General features: G+C 40.6%; 1 protein-coding gene across 1 annotated transcript in view; it reads left to right on the top strand.

Moving 5' to 3' along the window:
- SDHAF3 (succinate dehydrogenase complex assembly factor 3) overlaps positions 1–11,550 on the top strand; it is a 36,608-nt gene extending 25,058 nt beyond the window's left edge. The window contains exon 2 of the mRNA XM_039388647.1: positions 7,021–11,550. Coding sequence (XP_039244581.1) covers positions 7,021–7,224 — 204 coding nt within the window. The 3' untranslated portion in view covers positions 7,225–11,550. The remainder of the gene's footprint in view (positions 1–7,020) is intronic.
- The last annotated feature ends 9,152 nt before the right edge of the window (positions 11,551–20,702 follow it).

Here is a 20,702-nt window from a genome sequence, read left to right as displayed (position 1 = left end):
GCTTGTTTCAGGCACCGTATTCTTTACATCTAAGAGCTGTCAGAAGGTGGTAAACAAATCTCAGAACAGCAGCATCTAAAACCAGATTGCTCTCATGAGAGGTAGGTAAATCATTCAGCAGGACAGCTAATTACATCTGTAGCCTATAGCATAGCCACTGGTATCTGTCCATTAGCCACCCCGGTGCTTCACTCAGGCCAAAGAGCTTGTGTTTACAGTATGTTTAATTTGAACAACAAAGGTTTGTGTGTGGATCTCAGGAGGACTGAAACTAAGCAATACCTCAGGATAAGCAGTGGTGAACACAGGACATGAAGAGCATTTGCTCGCTTACCTCTGTTGCAGCTTTTGTGGGCTGCAGCACCATCTCAGGTCTCTAATTTGGCAGCCATGGCTACCTTCCCCAAACTACCCTGCTGAAGGGATGTTCCATGACTTTCTTTAACATATCTGTGCTGGGAAGACCTTTTTGGTTTTGAAACTAGAACGCTTTGTGTTACTTTGCACAGCTCTGCCACTCTTAATAGATATTCAAGATGTTGTTGATGGAATATGTGTGGTGATATTGTTGATGAAGGAGATGCTAGAACAAAACATGAGGGAAAACATTGGTTTCTTTGATAAACAAGCTTGTCCCTATTTTTCCTTGTATCTGCCTGGTCTGCTGTTACACGTATGATGGATTCTGAGGTCATTTAAATGCCAGAAGAGAAAGCTGTTTTTTCACCTTCTGTCGAGATGTGCAGTAGGAGCTGGATATCTTTATTCCCCACAGATCCTCTGCTGTGCTGGATACCTCAGAATGAAATTACCATCTTCCTTTTATTGCCCTTTTCCCAGCAGTTGCTATTTTAATTTTCCAAAAAAGAAACTGTGATAATGCTACCATATGTCACTACCTGGTATCATTCAGATACCATTTGATGGATATCTTCAGAAGCAGGGGAAGGCTTACTCAGCATTCTTTATAGTACATTCACTTTTTTTTTAAGTGACCATGCTGTGTTCTTTACAAAACTAAAAGTGGGTTGAAATTTCAATTTTGAAATTGATAGTACATTGTTCCTGTTAGAGGATACATAGCTGTTTATTCACACCAGTTAATTTATTTGGCAGTAATTGTATTTTATGCAATTTTTAAAATGTTTATGGGCTATTTTAAGTGGTCTTATAGCATGAAATGTAGGTTGCTATGGCTTAATAGGTACTTGAGTGTATGAAAATATTCACTGTAGTGGTGTATTAAGCTCAACTTGTGTGGTAGAATTTTCCTGGGTTTTTTTTATTGCATTTCTAACTATACTTACAGCTTCAGATAAAATGTATGAAGAAGGTCTGGAATTTCATGGGGCATAGCACCCATTTAAAAATCACTTCTGTAATATTTTATCTTTTGCTGATGCTCAATTAGTTTAACATCAAAACAGTTTTCCAGTAAAACATATAATAAATAGCTTGCAGAATTCTGTCTGAATGAATATAAAATAATTCAAAATATCTCTGCACAGTAATAAGGACAGGTTGCAGCTTGCTGTGCTGTTCATTTACAGCAGTTTCTTCATGCTGCCATCCTGGCAGCGTGTGTTTGATTTTGCTCTGAGTAGCAGCAGAAGAATTTGAAATACTGCAATGGGAAGTTAACCTCCAGGGAGCAATGAGGGTGGCCTGTCAGGCCATGCTAATTTTTTTTTTTTATGTCACCCCGAGAAAAATAAATTTCAAATAATCTGATAGCATTTTTCTAGTGCCTGACTTTGCCCTGATTGTTTGACATGTCTCAGAGCAACATTTTCTGATCTGGCCCCAGTACTGTTGTTTATCAGTGCTATGGCTGCAAGTGGATATAGTTGTTCTGGAATGTGTGAATTCTTCAGCTTTATACTTCAGATGCTCAAGGGAGATAAAAATTTTAGACCTTTTTTTTAAGAGAAAATCTGGCAGGAAAGTGAATTGTACAGGTAGTTGCTGTGAACAGACATATCTGTTCTGACTTTTTCTATCTAAATCAATCTTACAGAGATTTTTGGAGTGGTTTTCTAAAATGTAAAATTGTACATGTTGAGGGGGATGCAAAGAAATTATGATTACTGTTCTTTCCAGTGAAAATGGCCAAAATGGGCTCTTAACTCATTTAATCTTATGATTAAATCATAAGTGTCTGTCTGCATTTTTTATTTGCATATGAGATAAACATCCATCAATGTGGACTGGCCTAGGTAAGAGTCTGTATATCTGGCAGTCAGGGAGTGGGGCTTTTGGTTGTGTGATTTTTGCTTATATTTTTTTATTTAATCCTTTGAAAACTTTGAAAACAACAAGGCCAATGCCCTTTCTGTGATGTAAGGTATTTTAAAACCTCAAATGTCGCTCATCCTCTTGTCCTTTTAATGAATTTGTGCATTCCGTGAGTGCTTATGAATCAGACAGCAGAGACATAATGTGTATTCATTTCAGTTAGTGAATTTAAACAAAAACCCCTGTGGCTGTTGATTACAGCAAATACTTACCTTATTTTTTTTTGTATAAATCACTTAGAGGTTCAAGTATTTTGTCACGTCATAGGATTTTAAGAGAGCCTAATGGTTGGATTCAGCTTGCATGCTGTAGGTGCCATTGTGATCTGTGGCAGAACCAGCATCTCTAAGGAGACCATCCAGGTGAGGGATCTGCCTCTCTGCATTGGTGATACAGAGAATTTTGGGGTGTGTCTGTGGTTGCACATACTGATGGCAGTGCAGGGACATGGCCAGTCTACACCTCACACTGTTACCTTGGACCTCCTTTAAGATGGAGAGTGTGTCTGTGATATGGATGGCCAGCATGCTGGGATTTAGTACTGGATAAATCAGCCATCTTTTGATGGTAAATGGTCAGGAAAGGTTGTCTTAACTTGAACTTGATTCTGATCTTCTGGGTTTCTGGTGGCAGTCGTATACAAGGGGCAAAGACTTTTACCATTCAGATGGTAGGGCCTTTCTTGTTTGGTTTTTTTTCATGTGGGTGCTCAGAAAGTCTACACCTGGTGCACGCAGAGGATCACTGCAGTGAGAGGTACTTACAAAGAGACAACCAAGCAACCTAAAAAACCCCCAAGATGCAGAAGTTGTCCCTGACTGACCTACCGTATTTGACCCTCTGTGCAAAGGAGGAGAGCGCCTGTGTCCCTCTGCCATCCTTGTGTATGCTGAGCCTGGCTCTGTGAGAGTGCAGGTTTACTTGTGTTCCATTTTGTGTCTCCTGTCTCTGATTTTGTGAGCACAGTGTGAACCATAATGGGAATACAATGCCCTTGAAAAATCTGCCCAGGACTTGTGTCGTGATTGACAAAGGTGTTACATTTGGAAGATGCAGTTATATGTAACATAAAGACAGAAGGGAAATAATTTTCCTTGTTTGGAAAAGCTAAGCAAATGTTTGTTGCAGTTCTGCTGGTAGGGAAGATGACACTGGAAAATACTAAAGTTCTCTAACTATTTAAGTTCCAGTGAAAACTAGACCATACATGAACATGCTGCTCCTTATTACCTGAGAGGGACTGTGGTCATCATATTTTGTGACCAGTTATATTACTGGAAGTAAAAATGTTAGCTTCCCCCCACGTTTTTTTCATTATGCTTTTAAACCTATTACAGAACTTTGGAGTTCAGCATATTAAAGTTCATGTGCAGTTAGCAAAGTGGCACATTTTCTGTATAGACCCCAAATCTTAAATTACCGTGTATCGTCAAATCATGTAGTAGCTTTCCACAAATCACTGATCACATAATAACAATATGAATTTCTTAGGTAGCAGTAAAGTGTTAAAGAGTTAAATATTCCAGGCTTTGTTTGTTCCTCATCTGGAAACACAGAGAGAGAAGATGAGATATGCCATATAGCTGATCTTTTCTCAGCACTTTCGTAAAGGCTGAAAGATATTTTCTTTGGTGCTTCACTGACTTTTGGTAAAGTGAGGTGAGAAAGTTCCATTTTCTGTCATGAGCCAACCAAAACCCAGCATGTTTCCAGGGTCCAATTTTAAATTTCTGTTCACATTGCAAATTGATGTGAAACTGCAGCTATTGAGATTTTCTGGCACATACAAAACATTTGTTCAGCTAGAAAACGAGTAGGGGAAAAGAGCCAGCAGTGACAGTTGGATGAGAGCACGTTGGAGTGCTGAGAGGTGGAACACCTGGCATCAGGGAATGGGGGAGGTATAGTCCATTGCTCTGTATCTGGATGCAGAACATCTGTGAGAGTGGGCGTTGCAGCTTTGTTCAGGACTACCACTTTCAAGATCTGGATTCTTTAACACTGGTGCTCTGTGAAGTCTGATGCTTTGATGTTAGATGAAAAAAAAATAAACTACAGACTCTTTTCCAGTAATTAGTTTGATATTTTTGTAAAAAATGATCTTGTCAACAAAGTTTGTAAAATTATAACCACTCTTTAAATGGGCTTCAGTTATTTCTGGGTACTATAGCCCATGCCTGTAGCAGTAGCCCCAGGCTGCTCCTGGGTGTTGTTCATTAGCAGTGGGAAGGACTTTTCTCTTGCTGCAGTACCTGCACAGGACATCACATGGAGGGGTTCTCAGGGTTTCTACATTTAGTCAGATCTGTTGATGAGATGTGAAGAGCTTCACATTGCTTGCTTTCATTATAGTTTATTATATGCTGTGAATGTTGTTCTTTGGTATAATGAGAGTGTGGTTTGTTTTCTCTTTTCTTTCTTTTGGTAGTCCAGAGTCAGATTGGATTGTTCTGTGCAGAAATGTGAAGACAGAATGAGCTGGAATAGTTGGTGTGTTTCTGGTCTGCAGATAGCTTCACAGATCACATTTGTCCATCTGCCTTGATAAGAAATTCTGTAAATCACAAAGTTGAAGACTTAAGCCATTATAATTTTTTATCTTGTTCTTACTACTTTATTGTTCAATCATCCGGAAAAAAAACTCTTTAGTTCCTTCTAAACCCTACACCAACTCTACCATGAGGTAATACCTCTGAAGTGTAGGTTTACTGTGGGGATTAACTGCAGTGTTACTGTTCCTGAATGCATATTTAATGTAAAAGCAGGAGAGGTGATGTTGGGAAGAACCTCAAAGAATCACATTAGTTCAGAGTCCCTATTAATAAAAATGTATTTTTGTTTGCCCTGGTTTGTTTTAGCTGTCTATTTTCTTTAAATAGCCATGAATTATATTTTGCAGCAGGAGTGATAAGATCCTGCTGACTTGAGTGAGGCTTGACATGGTTCACTAACAATGTAGTGTATTTATGTTAGTAAATGGTGTCATTTTGAAATTTATCACATGCTCACAAATATTCTTCCTTCTTGCCCACTTCTCTGGAATTATTAGACAGACAGTTGAAGTAGTGGCTTCAGTTACTCTGCTGGTAATTGGATTAACAATTCAGTATGCAGTAATGAGTTTTCTCTTAGCTGAAGATTGGGAATTCAAATAATGCTTATTTCTCATTGCTGTAATGCTGTGCTTTTGAATACTTCTGATATTTAATCCTTTCTTTAAAAAAGGGTGTTGCCATGTAACAGTCCTTATTCTTAGTATTCAGAAAATGTTTTTTTTAGTTCAGCTTCTTATACTTTATTCAGAGTTGTGCTTGAAACTTTAAAGGTACTTTAAAGGATACCTTACTGAAGTAGGATAGAAACCTGTATTTTTTCCAATTAAAAATTAACTTTTGAAAATAATTTCTTAATTTTTGAGCTTGTTTTTAAGTTCTTCTTAAGAAAAATGGACGTTTAGGCTCCCTTCCAACCCAGTGGTTAAATGTATACTTAACTTCTAAACATCTGAGTAGGTTTGCTGACTTCTGTAAGTACACACGCCATGAGGCTTTTGATGAATTCACTCACTACAACCTGTTTGAGAGCTGCTGCAGCGGGGCTGGTGCTGGGCAGAGGGAGCTGGGAAGCTCGCAGCATCCATGCTGATGGGCCTTGGACACAGTGGTGTCAGTGGGAGCACCACCAGCTGAATTAAATTTGCAGAACTGCTGTCCTTGCAGAACCTTGAGTGTTGTAATTTAGAAAAATCGTAATGGCCAAAGATTGCTCTGAAGTGGTGAGAAAGCAATTTTCCAACTATGCCCACATTACTGGTGTGATCCCTTGGCCACTTCTGTTTCTGCTCTTGAGAAAGGTTTGATTTTTTTTAGTGGTCCTCAGCCTGCTGTTGATGTAACACACACTGACCGTGTTGCCTGTCCACTGACATAAGTGCTGTTATCTGAGTAAACATGGTCCAAATGCTTTCTGTTACAACAGGATTGTAAATCAGTCTGAACAAACTTACATATATTCAAAACCCTGCAGAAAGGGGGGTTATCTTTTTCTTTTTTTCCTTTGGGGAGTGAGTATGCAATACAGAGGTATCTTTAAGCTCCTTCTTATTCTCACCTGACTTTTGATTTTTTAAATTAATTTCTTCTAAAAACTGGCAGAATGACAGAAGTCTCATAGTTACTGAATTCCTACTGCGTTTGGAGCAGTCCAGGGCTGGATGTAAGTGACCTTATCAGTTCTGAGGAAAGCAGAGACTGGTTAGGCAAAAAGGCTTCAGGACATTTGTCTAATTATAGATTGCTTTTTCTAATACATTTCAAGAATAATACTTTTCCAGCTGTATCAGTTTACAAAGTGAATCCTATTGATATCCTGCTAGATAGAAAACACTATTTTAGTAGTTATATTTGATCTATAATTAAATTGTGTTTTGTTTTCAGTAGTTTTCAGTTTTGTTATACGATAGGACATAATGAAATTAATCTGTACATATATAATATGCATTTTAAACTAGTTACATAAAATTGGTGGTAGATGTTTTAATGTAGAAATGTTTTAATAACTTTTCTTTCTTATAAAAAGTGTAATTTTTTGTCATTTGGTGTTGATTAATAGACTGTTGTAGGAGATCATGTAAGAGTATGTTATTACAGTAAAATGCTTTTGAAAAAAGTTGACATGAATCCTGCATTTGCCAGTTTTGTAACCTTCGTATTCCTTCCTCATTAGAACTATGCAGCATTGATACAGCAACAAATCGATGAGGACAAACAAAACTTGAGAGAAAAGACTGTTTATGGACTCCAGCTCACAGAAGAAAAACTTAATGACTTCCGTGATGAACAGATTGGGCAGCTGAAGGAACTGATGGACGAGGCTACCAAACCTAATAAAAAAATCACCATTTCTGAAGACTCAAAATACAAAACCTAAAAGATTTTGAAAATTGTTTTATTACATATGGAAGCATTTTGAAACTTCCTTTTCCCACTGGAGTTGAATGTGGTTTCTGTGAAATAATGGTCGCTGCTGATGCCATAACTTCTCTGGCTATTTGGCTTTTTGTGCAAGAATAAATATAAAATGGAATAATCACAACACTGCTATTTTAATTGCAGTATTTTTTCTCCTTTATTGTTTTCTCCTAATGAAAGGTGAAGACTGAAAGATTTCGGTAAAAGTAAAGTGACATTTTTAAAATATAAAGTTGTTAGTTTTGTTTTGTTTTGTTTTTTAATTTTGGCACCTGTAGGACAAAACATCTTCCTCTTTGTGTATCATCCCCTTCCTTAATGGAAAAGATGCAGTTATCATTTATTTTCTGGCTTGGATTCAGCAGACAAAGGTATGGTACTAGAGTCAGTTTGTTTTGATGGAAAGAAATGAGCAGTATTAGGAAAACATACTGCTGGGGAAATTGGTTTTCTTCTTGAGCTTTATTGTGAAATGTGCTTAAAAGTAAAAGATGTAGCTCACTATTAAATTAATCTTGAAGGAATCACTGTCTTAGGAAGAAAATTCTGCATTTTTTTCAAAGGTAGACTCAGATCTTTGTTAATACCTAAAATTTTTAAAAGCCTTTTATGAGTGGGTTGTGCTGTAGTTAGAATTTAAAGGTTTTCTAAAAACTCGGTATCCTATATTATCCAGTATTTGGTATAGACCGGAATTTGTAAATACCTTCAGTTTCAATCACAGAAATTATCCTGTTGATAATACTGCATGACAAACATTACTGTTTTATTTCTAATAGGTTAAGTCTTCAGTAGGACAATGCTTATCTATTGTAACATATACTGTTGGGACTAAAGAAAGATTTTTATCTGTTAAGAAAAAACACATCCTTTTCTCTGCAAAAGACAGCTTTCATTTCTTCTTCCAAACCTAGTTTTATATTATTAGTTTTGTTCTATTTCTGAACCTTTCCCTGTCTGTTACCCACAGCGTTTTCAGGACAACATAATTTCTTTGCTCTTGAGGGATAACAGCTTTGACAAGTAACCACATTTCCATCTGTCTCGGTTTGTAACAACATGCTGTTCGCCAAAGCTGTGCCCCTGGATCCTAATGGGGTGGAGGAGCAATCTGGGGAACAGCCTTTTTCTTTCTCCCTTATCTCTCTTCCCAATTCTTTGATGGGATTGTAGGTTGCAGGTTGCTCATTTCTATTAAAAGTTCAATTGCAAGACTCCTGTGTGAGAAACACTTATGCTTGCTTTCCTGCATCTTCCTCTGGTACCCCTAGCCTTTGTTGCTTGTGCTGCAGGAACATCCCTTAGCCTCAAGCACCTAATCCAAGTAGGACTGAAGGGCAGAGATGACACCCAGACTGCAAGGCTGAGGTTCACGAGTCCTGATTTTTGGTGCTTCAGGGGCACGGTTGGAGAGAATGGCAGCTCCCTTCTGGCCTGCTCTGTACCTAGGTCCTGCCACAGCATCCAAGTGGGAAGCAGATGGGACATGCACGCAGGAAGCTTGAAGCAGTATCAGTCTCTGATACTCCCATTTACACATTGCTTAAGCTTTTTTCTTTTTAAAGTTCAAAGTCTGTGCAAGTCTAATCCAACTCCGGAGTTGAGGACATAAGGATGTATTCTGTTGCACTTCCATCAGATGTACAGTAATCAGTAATTGCATCACTAAATCTATTCAGTTTTCATACCAAAAATGATGTTTAGGTGTTGACAACAGAGTTTGTTTCCCTCCTTGACTGCTAGTACACATGTGCCCGCTTTCCAGTCAATAACCAAGTTGCTTCAAATTTACTTCAAATGCTGCAATTTAAAGCACAGTTGCTTTTATCAACACATTTGATGAAACTTGTTAGTTCAATGAAACTAGAGTACTTGTTTTGCATCTGTCTACTCATGTATGCACCTAGATAATGCACATTTTTAGAGCCTAAATTAATAACGGAAAATTGCTATTTGGTATGAAAAACTTAAGCATATAATGAGATTTAAAGGGAGTTGGAGGTGAGGGTAGACATCTTAACATCCGTAGTCCCTTTTCTAGTAAATCCAACAGCTTTTTTCTTTCATTCCCCCTGGTGGCTTGTATTTTGTACAGTTTTTGTGCCTTGTTTAAAACAAGTCTTACAAAAGCCAAAATTTCATAATAGGAATGAAACATCTTTAAAGGTTGTTGGTTTTAAGACAGCCAGTGCTAGTAGTAAGGCATGCTCTGATCTGAGTAGGGCTTATGCAAGTGGTGGGCACAAATGGCCCCAAAGAAGCTTCGTGATGCCAACACTGCTGTGCTTAGTGAAATTCTTTAATTTACAAGAGTGGTTAATGACAAGTTAAAGAAGATGAAGAAGACAATGGGCTTCTCATCTTGGCCACAGAAAGACAAAATGACACAGATTCTTCTGTTTCTTTACTTGTGAGTTATAGGATACTTTCTGTGGAGAATTTTACCCTGGGATTGAAGGACAATGAGCGGAGGAAAGCATCCATCAAAAATACTTCAAAACTACAAGCAGCATGCTATTTCAAATGGCAAAAGAGTTGTTTAGAAAAAAAAAGATGCTACTCACCTTAAAATGAAAAATGACTCTGATCACTTCAGAAATGAGTATAGAGTTTTGTACTCTCTGTGTGTTGGATGGATTGCTGTTATACAACTCACCACTAAGAAGCTCCTACCACCCTAAAAAGCCTTCTCTCCATTCAGTTTATCCATTAAGAAAGATTCTTTATATTTTGTTGATCTTAAATCCATTTGGCTCTTATAGAACTAAAAGAGAGTGATAAAATTCACTGCTTGATTTGACTGAACCTTATCTGTGGTAACATTTTATATAATCGCCTGGCAACTGGTAGGAGTTGGAGGGTGCAGAAGTTTTAGGTAGCTGGGAAAGGCACGAACTGAAGTCTTAGCAATATGTAAAGAAATTTTCAGAAATTTCTGTCTTATTAAAAATTACATGATATGCAAATACAAAAAAAACCCCCTAAAAATGTCATTCTTCCAGTGTTTTATTACGCTTTTTTAAACTGTCCATCCAGGAAGAGCTATTGGGACATACTTCTTCCTTAAAAATAAATTAATAATGTAACATATTGAAAGTAGGATTTATGAAGAAATTTCTCAGCTATTTGGAGTTTAATCTTTTTGATTTATTAGCGGACATTCTATTTCTTCTTCTTGGATACGTATTTATGAGATGCTGGCTATTCACTGAGTCAGTGGCCAAATTTTAACTGGCTTTTAGGTAAAAATATTGAACAATTAATGAAGGAAACATGCCTTTCCCTGCATGTTATAACTTATTTTAATTTTTACTTTTTATAGCTGAACTAATATAAGAGGGAAGGTTGAATTTCTCAGCAGACTGATTTACTCAAGTGCAACCACGGAGGATCGATGTACCTTTGATGTAGGGTGAAAACTGAATCACTTTAAAAAACAGCTCACATTCTAGGGCAGAAGATGTCTCTAATGCTGTCCTGCTTAACTGTTGATTTTCACACCTCTTGGAAAGGGTTTCAAGGTAAATGCTTCCTGCTGGAGGGTATAGATGCACCAGCAGAGGTTTTGCAGGGCTTGTTTGGTGAACAAAACTGCCTGAACCACCTCCTGCTGCACCATGTCCTGGTGTGGGACCAGGCTTGGTGTGCCAGTATTTGAGAGCCTTACACTGAGCAATGGTGGTGCAGAGAGGTCTTCCCCACTGAACTGCATCAGGAAGCTTGCTGCAAAGATTGGCACAAATCAAGTGGTTGGTGTTAGAAGTGATAACATTTGCAGCTGTAAATGGTCTGCTCTTGTTCACGGAGGTTACGTATCTGATGCAAAACCACTGGCTTTGGTAGGAACATTTTCAGCAGTTTCAGTGTCCACAGCTCTGCTCTGGGAACAGTCTTGACAGTGCTGAGTCCTTCCAGCTTTTCCAGTGGTTTCTGTCTACCAATTACAGCACACGAAGATGACAGAATTTAATTTTGTTTGGATGCAGCCATTACATAAGCATAATACAAAGTATTCTTTGTTCATTGAAATTGAGAGTGATAAGTCAGTGTGTAAATTCAGTGTATAAATGACTAAGAACGGAATGGTTTTGCCACTTGTAGCAGTGTGTTATGAGTAAATGTCAGGTGTTTCAACTAGCTTATTTACATGGTGTATGATCCTGCCCAACCGATATGTGTGTCTGGGGAGTTCAGTGTTTAATCTGCTCTCTAACAATTTCAAAGCTAGAACTTGATACTATATAACAAGTATCTTCATTTAATAAAATGACCTTTAGTTACCGAATATTTGTCAACTTGTTATAAATGCTGAGGAACATAGAGACAACTGTGTATTACCACTGTAAAACCCTGAGAAGTAGTTTGTGGAAATACCACCATTTGCAACACCATTTCCAGCACAGACGAGCCTTCTGTTTTATGCCAATTACATTCCTTGAGGGCTGAAGTGAAATTTCAATCATGTGTTAAGTGAGCTAACATATTTACCATTTTTCCCCAAAGGTTCCTATTTCTAATTGTGACTGGAGAAACAACTACTACAGAATCTAAAGTAGTGATATGTGTTTACCCTGAGAGATTAACAGCAAAAGCAATAAAACATGTAGAGGACTGTAAGCTGGCAATACACAGTTGGGGTTGTAACAAAGGCAGGATTTCACTTAGCTTTGCTGTAGTGGAATATTGTACAGAATCTGTAGCATAGAAAGTCTGCCAGAGCAATGGAAACTGGCCATGCTCTTCCTTTGTACAAGGGACTCACATAAAAAATAGCATGGTGATGTCAGGAATTGGTAAATAGCCCAAGGGGATGACAGGCCAGTGTTCCGACAGGCTTTGCCAACCAGTCTGGGGTTTAAACTGCATGTGGCCGTCTGGGAAAGCCTTCTCCTCCATGGTGAAAGAGGCTGACCAGAGATGGCACAAGGCAGGACAGAGGCACGTGCAGCAGGATGCTCAGAGAGCAGCTGTACCAAAAGCTTCTTCACACCCTCTGCAGCCTCTTATATCTGTTTATCCCCACCCCGACCATGCCCTCCAAAGGCGATCCCTGTGCCTGCCACCTCTCCACCTGCTGAGCAGATGTACTTTTTATGCAGCAGATGTTTCTGCATACTTGGTACTTGTTGGCACAGGGAGTGAGAATCATTAAAAAAAAAAATGTTTGGGGCTTGTTGCCAATGTTCATTACAAAGTTCATTTCTTATTTAAAGATGTGGCATTTTAAGGCCATGCTCTTTAAAATATTGGTGTTACAGGCACTGTGCAGTGCCCAGAGGCTGAAAAACGCAACATCTAAGCAGCCTATTCACACCAAAGAATCTGAGTAATTTCCGGAAAGGCTCACTTGCAGTCCAGTACAGATGGTACAAAGGTTCCCTCCTAATCCTCTCTGTGGTATGTTAAAAATAATTCAGAAAAACCTCACAGATCCCTCGGAGTGATGACAGAAGCCTCTGCTCATTTGCAAAGAGGAGACCTTTAGTGCAGAGGCCAGTGCAGTGGGTCCTGAGCTTCCCAAAGCTTCTGACATTGCAGTAAAATAGCATCAATTTTAATAATCTCAACCAGGTTTGCAAACTGTAAGCAGGTTTTCTTATCTGCAAAGGGGAAGAGCTAAGGACTACCTTTTTTCCAAGCCAGTTCCATTTTCTCAGCTGAAAAGCAAACAGTTCTGGTAAAGAAATCCACCTTGGGACTGGAAAAACCAGTCAGAACAAACACATTTGGGAACAGATTTCCTTTGATGCAATTTTCGGTTTCTTCCATTTTGTTTCCCCCCAAGGGAAACGAAAAGTCTAGCTGTGGGCACACCCCTGCACTCAGAAGATGCTTTGCTGGTGTGTTACATGTGGAAGAAATGAACCCTTTGCAGTCCAAACCTCAGCCTGCTGAGGACAATGGGTATGGAAACGTCAGGATGTCCCTCTGGCTTGCTGTGCAATGCCAGAAGTGCCTTTCCTCACCATGCAGAGGATGGAGATGGCTGCCCTGAGCCCCCTGAAGCTGGTCACACTGCCTGGGGAGGAGCCAGGAGTGGGGACCATGGGGAAGGGCCCTGGGGATAGGTACCCCCTTTCCATAGGAGAACATTCCCCGGCTCCCACCAGCACATGTACTCCTCTGGACCCCAGAGGATGCTGCAAGAGTGCAATACCCAGTGATATCTGATTTAGAGGGAAGCCAAATGAAAGACAGAAAGTGTGGTTTAGCTTAATCACAGCTATGCATCATGCCTCGTATTCCCGAAACATCCATACTACAGCAATATCCTGTTAAGCATCGCAGCTATTGGAAAATAGCAATTTAATCCCACGAGTAGCATTGATATTTCATGTTTATAGCTCTCTCCAGCTCCCTCTAGGCAGGGAACAAAATTTTGCTCTTACAAATGACAGTACCATCACTAATTACATAGTTATCAGTTTATTTTAATAGAAGGGTTATGTGGTAATAATGAGACCCAGAAGTGATTATAAATCATACATAAGGTTCATGTGATGCAAAGAGCTACACAGGTATCTCACTAAATATATTATGTTCTGGAGTAATAAATAACTATTTTCTGAGCCTTTTTGTTTGTTGATTTTTGTGGCATATAGCCCAGGCATTTTCAAATTTCCAAAGTCTTAGTTACTTATAGGAACTTTTTTGTAGTGGTCTAAAGAACCCTCACCATCACCTGAACTTGAAAAGAAATAGCTAGAATTTTTAGCTCATCGAGTAGTTCTTATGGTAATAAAAAGATGAATTAAGCAGAGTGAAATGCAGAACAAATCACAGAACTATTTACAGTTGGAAAAGATCTCCGAGATCATCGAGTCCAGCTATTAACCTAACACCACTAAATCATGTCCCTAAGCACTACATCTACATGTTTTTTGAACACTTGTAGGAACAGTGATTCCACCACTTCCCTGGGCAGCCTCTTCCAATGCCTGACCACCCCTTCAATGAAGAAATTTTTCCTAATATCCAGTCTAATCTATGAAGAACAGCAAAGCTGATCACCTGTACTCCATACCAGGAGATAATACCAACTTTGTAGAATTAAACGAAACCACCACCCCAACCTGATAGAAATAACCAAGAACACAAGCTGGGTCAAGATGAAGTTACTTACCTCCAAATTCATGCCACAGCTTAACTATCACTGTTCAAATAAATTTAGCAAAGCAGGTTTCATCCTGCAAAGTTTGGGATTTTCTCTCAGAAGAGATCTGAGTCCCTGGTCACCCATGAGATACAAAGACTTGTTGCAGGAAGAGCAGAAGAGACAGCAGTTCCAGCCTGTGTGTGACCTGCTCTGCCTGGTCCGCACAACAGAGGAAAAGCACCGTACTTCCCAGTGACAGGCAAGAACTGACTTCGAGCCAGCATCAGTTTCTTAATTTGCACTTAGCATTTGAAGACACTCTGGGATTTAAATGATATCCCAGATTCCCCTTCCAGTTCTCTAGAATTTGTCTCAGATGCTCCCTTAGTCTCCCTTTGAGACTGATTTTTACATGGACTTTTAGAGTTCATCCTATTTTTGAGATGGGCGGAATTATATTTTGGCCTATAAACTTGCTGAAAATTGGTTTCAAAATAGCTATACACATTGTAGGATGTCAATAACATCTAAATAGCTTTTACAGAATTGCCTCTAACTCCAAGTACCCCCTTGGCTCTCCAGGTCGATATTCCTTGCTTGTTTTGTCTCACTTTTAGTGAGCTTCTGTTGTGATATGGAGTAAAATTCCTACAACAGTTCAGCATTAGGGATCAAACTAGTAAATTGCTGTAACATGTCCCCTGTACCCTGTCATCTCATTTCTTGGTTTTGTTTTCTTTTTTTTTACTCTCAAAGCCATTAGCCACTCTTAAAGGACTGTCAGTTAGCACACAAGTCCATACGCCCTCAACGTGGCTGCTCTTAAAAAGAGGCTATGTAGATGTTAAAGAAACAGCCATTAGAGTGCCTCTTGTTTTGGGAGCCCGGTGCAGCTTTGCAGAGCCCATGTGAACAGTGAAAAAGAAGAGAAAATGGAGCAAATTCCATCTGATTTACTTGTCCTGGAACATCTCTGCTTGGTGGGCTGCTGTTTCTGGACTAGCACACAGAATCACGGAATCACAGAATATGCTGAGTTGGAAGGGACCCACAAGAATCGAGTCCAATTCCTGGCCCTGCACAGGGCCATCCCTAAGAGTTACACCATGTGTCCAAAAGTATCATCCAAACGCTTCTTGAACTCTGGCAGGCTTGGTGCTGTGACTACTTCCCCGGGGAGCCTGTTCCAGTGCCCAAACACCCTCTGAGTGAAGAATTTTTTTCTAATATCCAACCTAAACCTTCCCTGACATGATTTGAGGCTATTCCCTCAGGTCCTGTCACTGGTCACCACAGAGAAGAGATCAGTGCCTGCCCCTCCTCTTCCCCTCATGAGGAAGTTGTAACTGCAATGAGATCTCCTCTCAGTCTCCTCTTCTCCAGGCTGAACAGACCAAGTGCCCTCAACCGCTCCTCATATGTCTTCCCCTCAAGGCCCTTCACCATCTTCACTGCTCTCCTTTGGACACTCTCCAGTAGCTTAATATCTTTCTTATATATGCATTGCTGTGGAAAAGGACAGGGATTCAGTTATGTCCTGATTCATGACAACCGGAAGAGGCTGCTCATGGATCTGGATGGCCAGGGATGGGGTAACGCGGCCACCTTCTTTGCGTCTTCAGCACAGAACTTTAATGATCATAAACCAAAAGGCATATTTTTCCACAATGCTCTGAAACCTGTCTGACCACTGTCTTAGGGATACCTTGTCCCTCCACTCCAAGGCTTAAATTCTGTGACATCAAAATAACTTTAGTCTGACAGAGCCTCACTTTCTGATATGCATATGTAGGGTTTTTTTTAAGGGCAATCTATTATGCTTAAGATGTGTCATTTTTTGAAACTTCAGAGCTGCTTTCAAATACTGCAGATAATCTATTTACTGTAGCAATGTGATCAGACATGCTTCATGCTTTGGTCTGCAATAGAGCCTGGTACAGATTTCATGTACTGTCATCATACCCATGCTGATCGTGTGCCCACAAGGAACAGGTACATGTTTTTTCCTTACTACACTGCCATACAGTTCCTGCAGCAGATTTTCCTTCAGGTAATGGGCTAGCAAGGGAAGACATCATACACAGCCATTTAGGAGAAGGTAAAGTCCCAGTTTCCATATCCCTGTTGTCCATTGACGCATATTACAGGTAAAATGTGGGTAGGCCTTATTGTTAAAAAATGTTATGCTGTTCTTTGAGCATCTGACCGTGACCAGAGTGCATAAGCTGTGCGGCTGGAGCAGTGGCTCTGGACAGAGAACACTGAATGACCCAAAGAATCTGCAACTGATGGTTGCTCTTGTGTCCACTGTGGCCCTAGTTCATTTTCTAGCCTCTTCCTAGTTCCTTTTCTGCAGAAAGATACTGTCCTGACACACAAAGACTTTTTTCTCTCTATTCCTGTCATCTTTGTTTTCTTTTGCAATACTGCTGAGAGGTCATTCAAATTGTATTCTCATGTCCCAGAGGTTTTGTCCATTATATTTTTGCGGGTTTTTTTTTTTTTTTTTTTTTTTTTTTTGGCCTAAGATCCAGGAGATAAAAAACAGAACAAGTCATTGCTACATAAACTCCAGTCTCCATAGCAACAATGATAGATGTTTCCCTTACTCAGTTTTACAATTCCAATCCTATAGTCTCACCTGAGGCTTGCATGAACGGCAAGAGGTTAAAACATCTCATAACTTCCTTGCTCATTGCAGTTTTAAAAGCAGGCTACTGGGGTAAGTAGCGTGGACCAAATGAGAACCAAAACGCTTTCCTGAGCTTTGGGAGGTGAGACACAGGCTTGGGAACAGCAGGTAGGAAATAGCACATTTACCTCTGTAGGACTTAACACTATATAGTGACAGTCTTCCTTAGACTGACCATCCCACCACTGTGGGATCAGGAAGGCAACACTAAGTCCCCTGAAAATATGGAGCTGCATTGCTGTATTTGCACCAAAATCAAAGCAATTGTCCCACGTTACTGCCATGAACCTGCCACAGGTATGCAGAGTGCACACTGCACACAGGCAGTGCTGCACTCCTGAGCACAGGGGAGCTCAGATCCATCAATGACCGCTGCCTCCTGAGGTAGACAAATGGAATTTCCCAGGACAGACTGAGGAATCTTGAGCCTGAGAAAGGCTGGAACCCGCAGTTCGAGCCAGTGTCTGGCACCAAGACCTCTGCTGTGGCTTTGGTGCTCTGTGTGATGGATCAGCACTTGGCAGAGGCCTTTTCAGATGAAAGTACCTTAAAATACCAAGAGATGCTTGGAAGACCTCTCTGGTTTTCTGTAAAGTCAGATCTTCCTAGATCTTTTTTTTTCCCTGCCTGCCAGTCTCTTGGGCAGAGGTTGCCAGTGAGCAGCAGGCAGGGGCTGCAGATGTTCAGTTGTGTGTGCCATGTTCCTGCCTGTGATGCAGCAACATGTGTCAGTCACACAGCATTACAGTCATTTGTAGTGAAGGTGTTGATTCCCTCTCTCTCACTATCTGGGAAAAGTCCCCCCATACGAAATCAGCAACTACCAGCATAACTGGTGCTCTGCTGGTCAGTCTCTCTGGTGGCCAGTGACAGGACCTGAGGGAATGGCTAGCACTGTGTCAGGGGAGGTTTAGGTTGGATATTAGGGAGTGTTTCTTCACCCAGAGGGTGTCTGGGCACTGGAACAGGTTCCCCAGGGAAGTAGTCACAGCACCAAGCCTGCCAGAGTTCAAGAAGTGTTTGGATGATACTTTTGGACACATGGTGTGACTCTTAGGGATGGTCCTGTGCAGGGCCAGGAATTGGACTCAATGATTCTTGTGGGTCCCTTCCAACTAAGGATTTCTGTGTTTCTATGACGAGAAGGACAACAAAAGCAAGCTGAAATACAGATGAATCTGAACAAACGTTATTGTACCTCAGTGTAGATAAAAATGCGTTTAATTTCTTTTCCAAGATGATCTTCCAATTAACAACATTAATTTGGAATAGCTGAACTGGACGGGAATGTTGTAATTTCACTCAGAGGAAAAGCCAAAGCAGAAGAGTTGCATTTCATCATTTGTAAAGAAAAGCCCCATATGGGTTTTCCTTTTTACTGTACATCGTGGGAGCAATGTATAATACTATTTTGAGCTCAAGTTTTCCAGTGGAAAGATTTTGGTAAGATTTGGACACAGACGCTAAGAAACTGTCATTTTAAGATACTTAGGACAGGTCCATTTTCCCACCACCCAGTGGCATGTGCTCACATTCTAAAATTAAATAGAATGAAGTTCTCAAATCAGTTCTAACTGGGCATTTGATTGACAGGAGATGTTCTTCAGCTTTGCAAAGTTCTTTTAACTTATTGGATCATAATCAAAGGTGACTTCACCAATAACAGCACGACACTGTTAATATGTGCTCGAGTAGCAGAGGGAACATTTTAAGAGGGAATCCCTCTGTGAGTAGGAAACAGGGACTTTGATCAGCTGAATTGGCCTGCAACTGCTTACTGCCTCTCTACAGCACACAAAAAGGGAAAATTAAAACCCTTTTAGCGTCCATTTTCAACCCCAGCCAAACTACATGCCTAGGATGGGATGCAGGCAGACAGCATGTCTGGAGTTCCCAGGAATGGGGCTTGTTGCTAGACTCAGTCTCTGCCATAGATAGTGAAGGTTTTTGCTACTCTTTCCATGACGTTTTGCCCAGGTTGCATGGCATGAAAATTGAGAGCTGTCATGGAGCCTTGGCATGCTGGTGAATACCTTGTCTGAACAAGCTTTTCAATGTATTTTCTTCCCCTTGCCAACAGATGGGACAAGCTTCCTAGGCTTTGGACCACAGGCCTTCCAATGCCTTTGATGTACATCATGCTTCCGTGGTGTTGGGAGCTGCTGTATGAAACAATTTATAGTTCTTGGCATCTTTCTATGAAATATTTATAGAGGTACTAAATTCCAGTGAATTGTACTGCTGGCTCATGCAATTCAGATGATAAAAATGCCCTTTCTAATCCATGGAAAATAAAACCATCAGCACTGTAGAAATAAGATTTGCTACTGGCAATGTCATCAGCTAACTGGAACCAAGGACAAGGGCAAATGCCATTCCTCCATTAAACCCCACATACAGGGGAGAAGGTGGCAAAGTTCACCTGCACCCACAGAGCCAGGCCTCTGCTGCTTATGTTAGTGAAGGAGAGGCGTCAGCACCTTGGCCTGAGAACCAACCTGGGCTTCCAGTGAAAGCAGCACAGGTCATGGCCGAGGAGCAGCATCGCTCATTGCTCACCCTCACACAGCTCGTGTAGAAAAACACCAAAGCTGCAGACAAATTCACAGTCTCAGGCTCCTCCGCTGGAAGATAGAAATTGCAATGATCCGTAATGTCTGTCTAGAGGCAAGAACAATATTTCATTTGGTTAAAGGGAACCTTCCCAATCCCAGAGCACATGCATAAATGCTGGTGCAGGAAAAAAATGCCATGAATGAATTTTCATCAAAAGCAGAAATGAGTTATGAAATTGTGTTTAATATAGTGGTGATTTTCTCTTTTCACTGCAGGACAGACTCCAAGGGATGCAAGACAAAAGAGCTTGAAATTAAAGTCTTCCTTTTCCATGAAGATTCTATTTTAGTTCTTCCTCTGTGCCTTATTTTCCTTTACTGAAAGCAAGTTGTCTCTCCAGAGCCTCTGGCCCTCCCCTGGCAGCCCCACTCCACAAGAAAAGGAGGTGGTGGTGGGTCAGTCTCCTTCTTGCTGCTCAGCCCTGCCACACCCTACTCCCAGGCCACAATTCTGAGGCAGATACCAGCTGCAGCCCCAGCCATCCCCATGTCGTTCTGTGAGGTGAGGAGTGCACTGCCTCCCTTCTGATGTGACATCCTGGGGGACCTTGCGGGGATGCTGTGGTTGGTGATCCTCCAGTGAAAACTACCTCTGGGAGCAGAGGATGTTAGTGCTTCTTCCTCAGTACTCGATCAGAAGCAGAACAAGATCTTTGGAGATTTGCTGGGTTTAAAGATTTTTTAAAATATTTGTATGCAAACTGAAGATTAATCTGGTACTTGTACAATCACTCAAACCCCAAGTTTAGCCAGTCTCTGATATAATTATTCAGATTAGAAAACAACCATCAACTGGAGGGCATGGGTGAGCCCAGGTCTGTCCCTAGAGATCTCTCAGTGGGGATTTTAGGCAAGGGGTTGGCAGACGAGATTGAGTTTGGGGACTTTGATGGGAAGCTCTGTGTACTAGTAAGGCAGCACATGGTGTGGGATGGAGGTGGTTTCCTGTTGTTAATGTTAACCAGGCTGTTCTTCTGCTGCAGACCATGCACCATGACCTGTGGGTGTCATTGAGGGGCTACAGATCCTGAATC

The sequence above is a fragment of the Pipra filicauda genome, unplaced genomic scaffold (genome assembly GCF_003945595.2).
Source record: "Pipra filicauda isolate LSUMZ 115617 unplaced genomic scaffold, ASM394559v2 scaffold66_size7647185_pilon, whole genome shotgun sequence".
Classification (NCBI taxonomy): Eukaryota; Metazoa; Chordata; class Aves; order Passeriformes; family Pipridae; genus Pipra; species Pipra filicauda.
The sequence above is the reverse complement of the archived record's forward strand: the minus strand, read 5'-3'. Positions and strand labels throughout refer to the sequence as shown.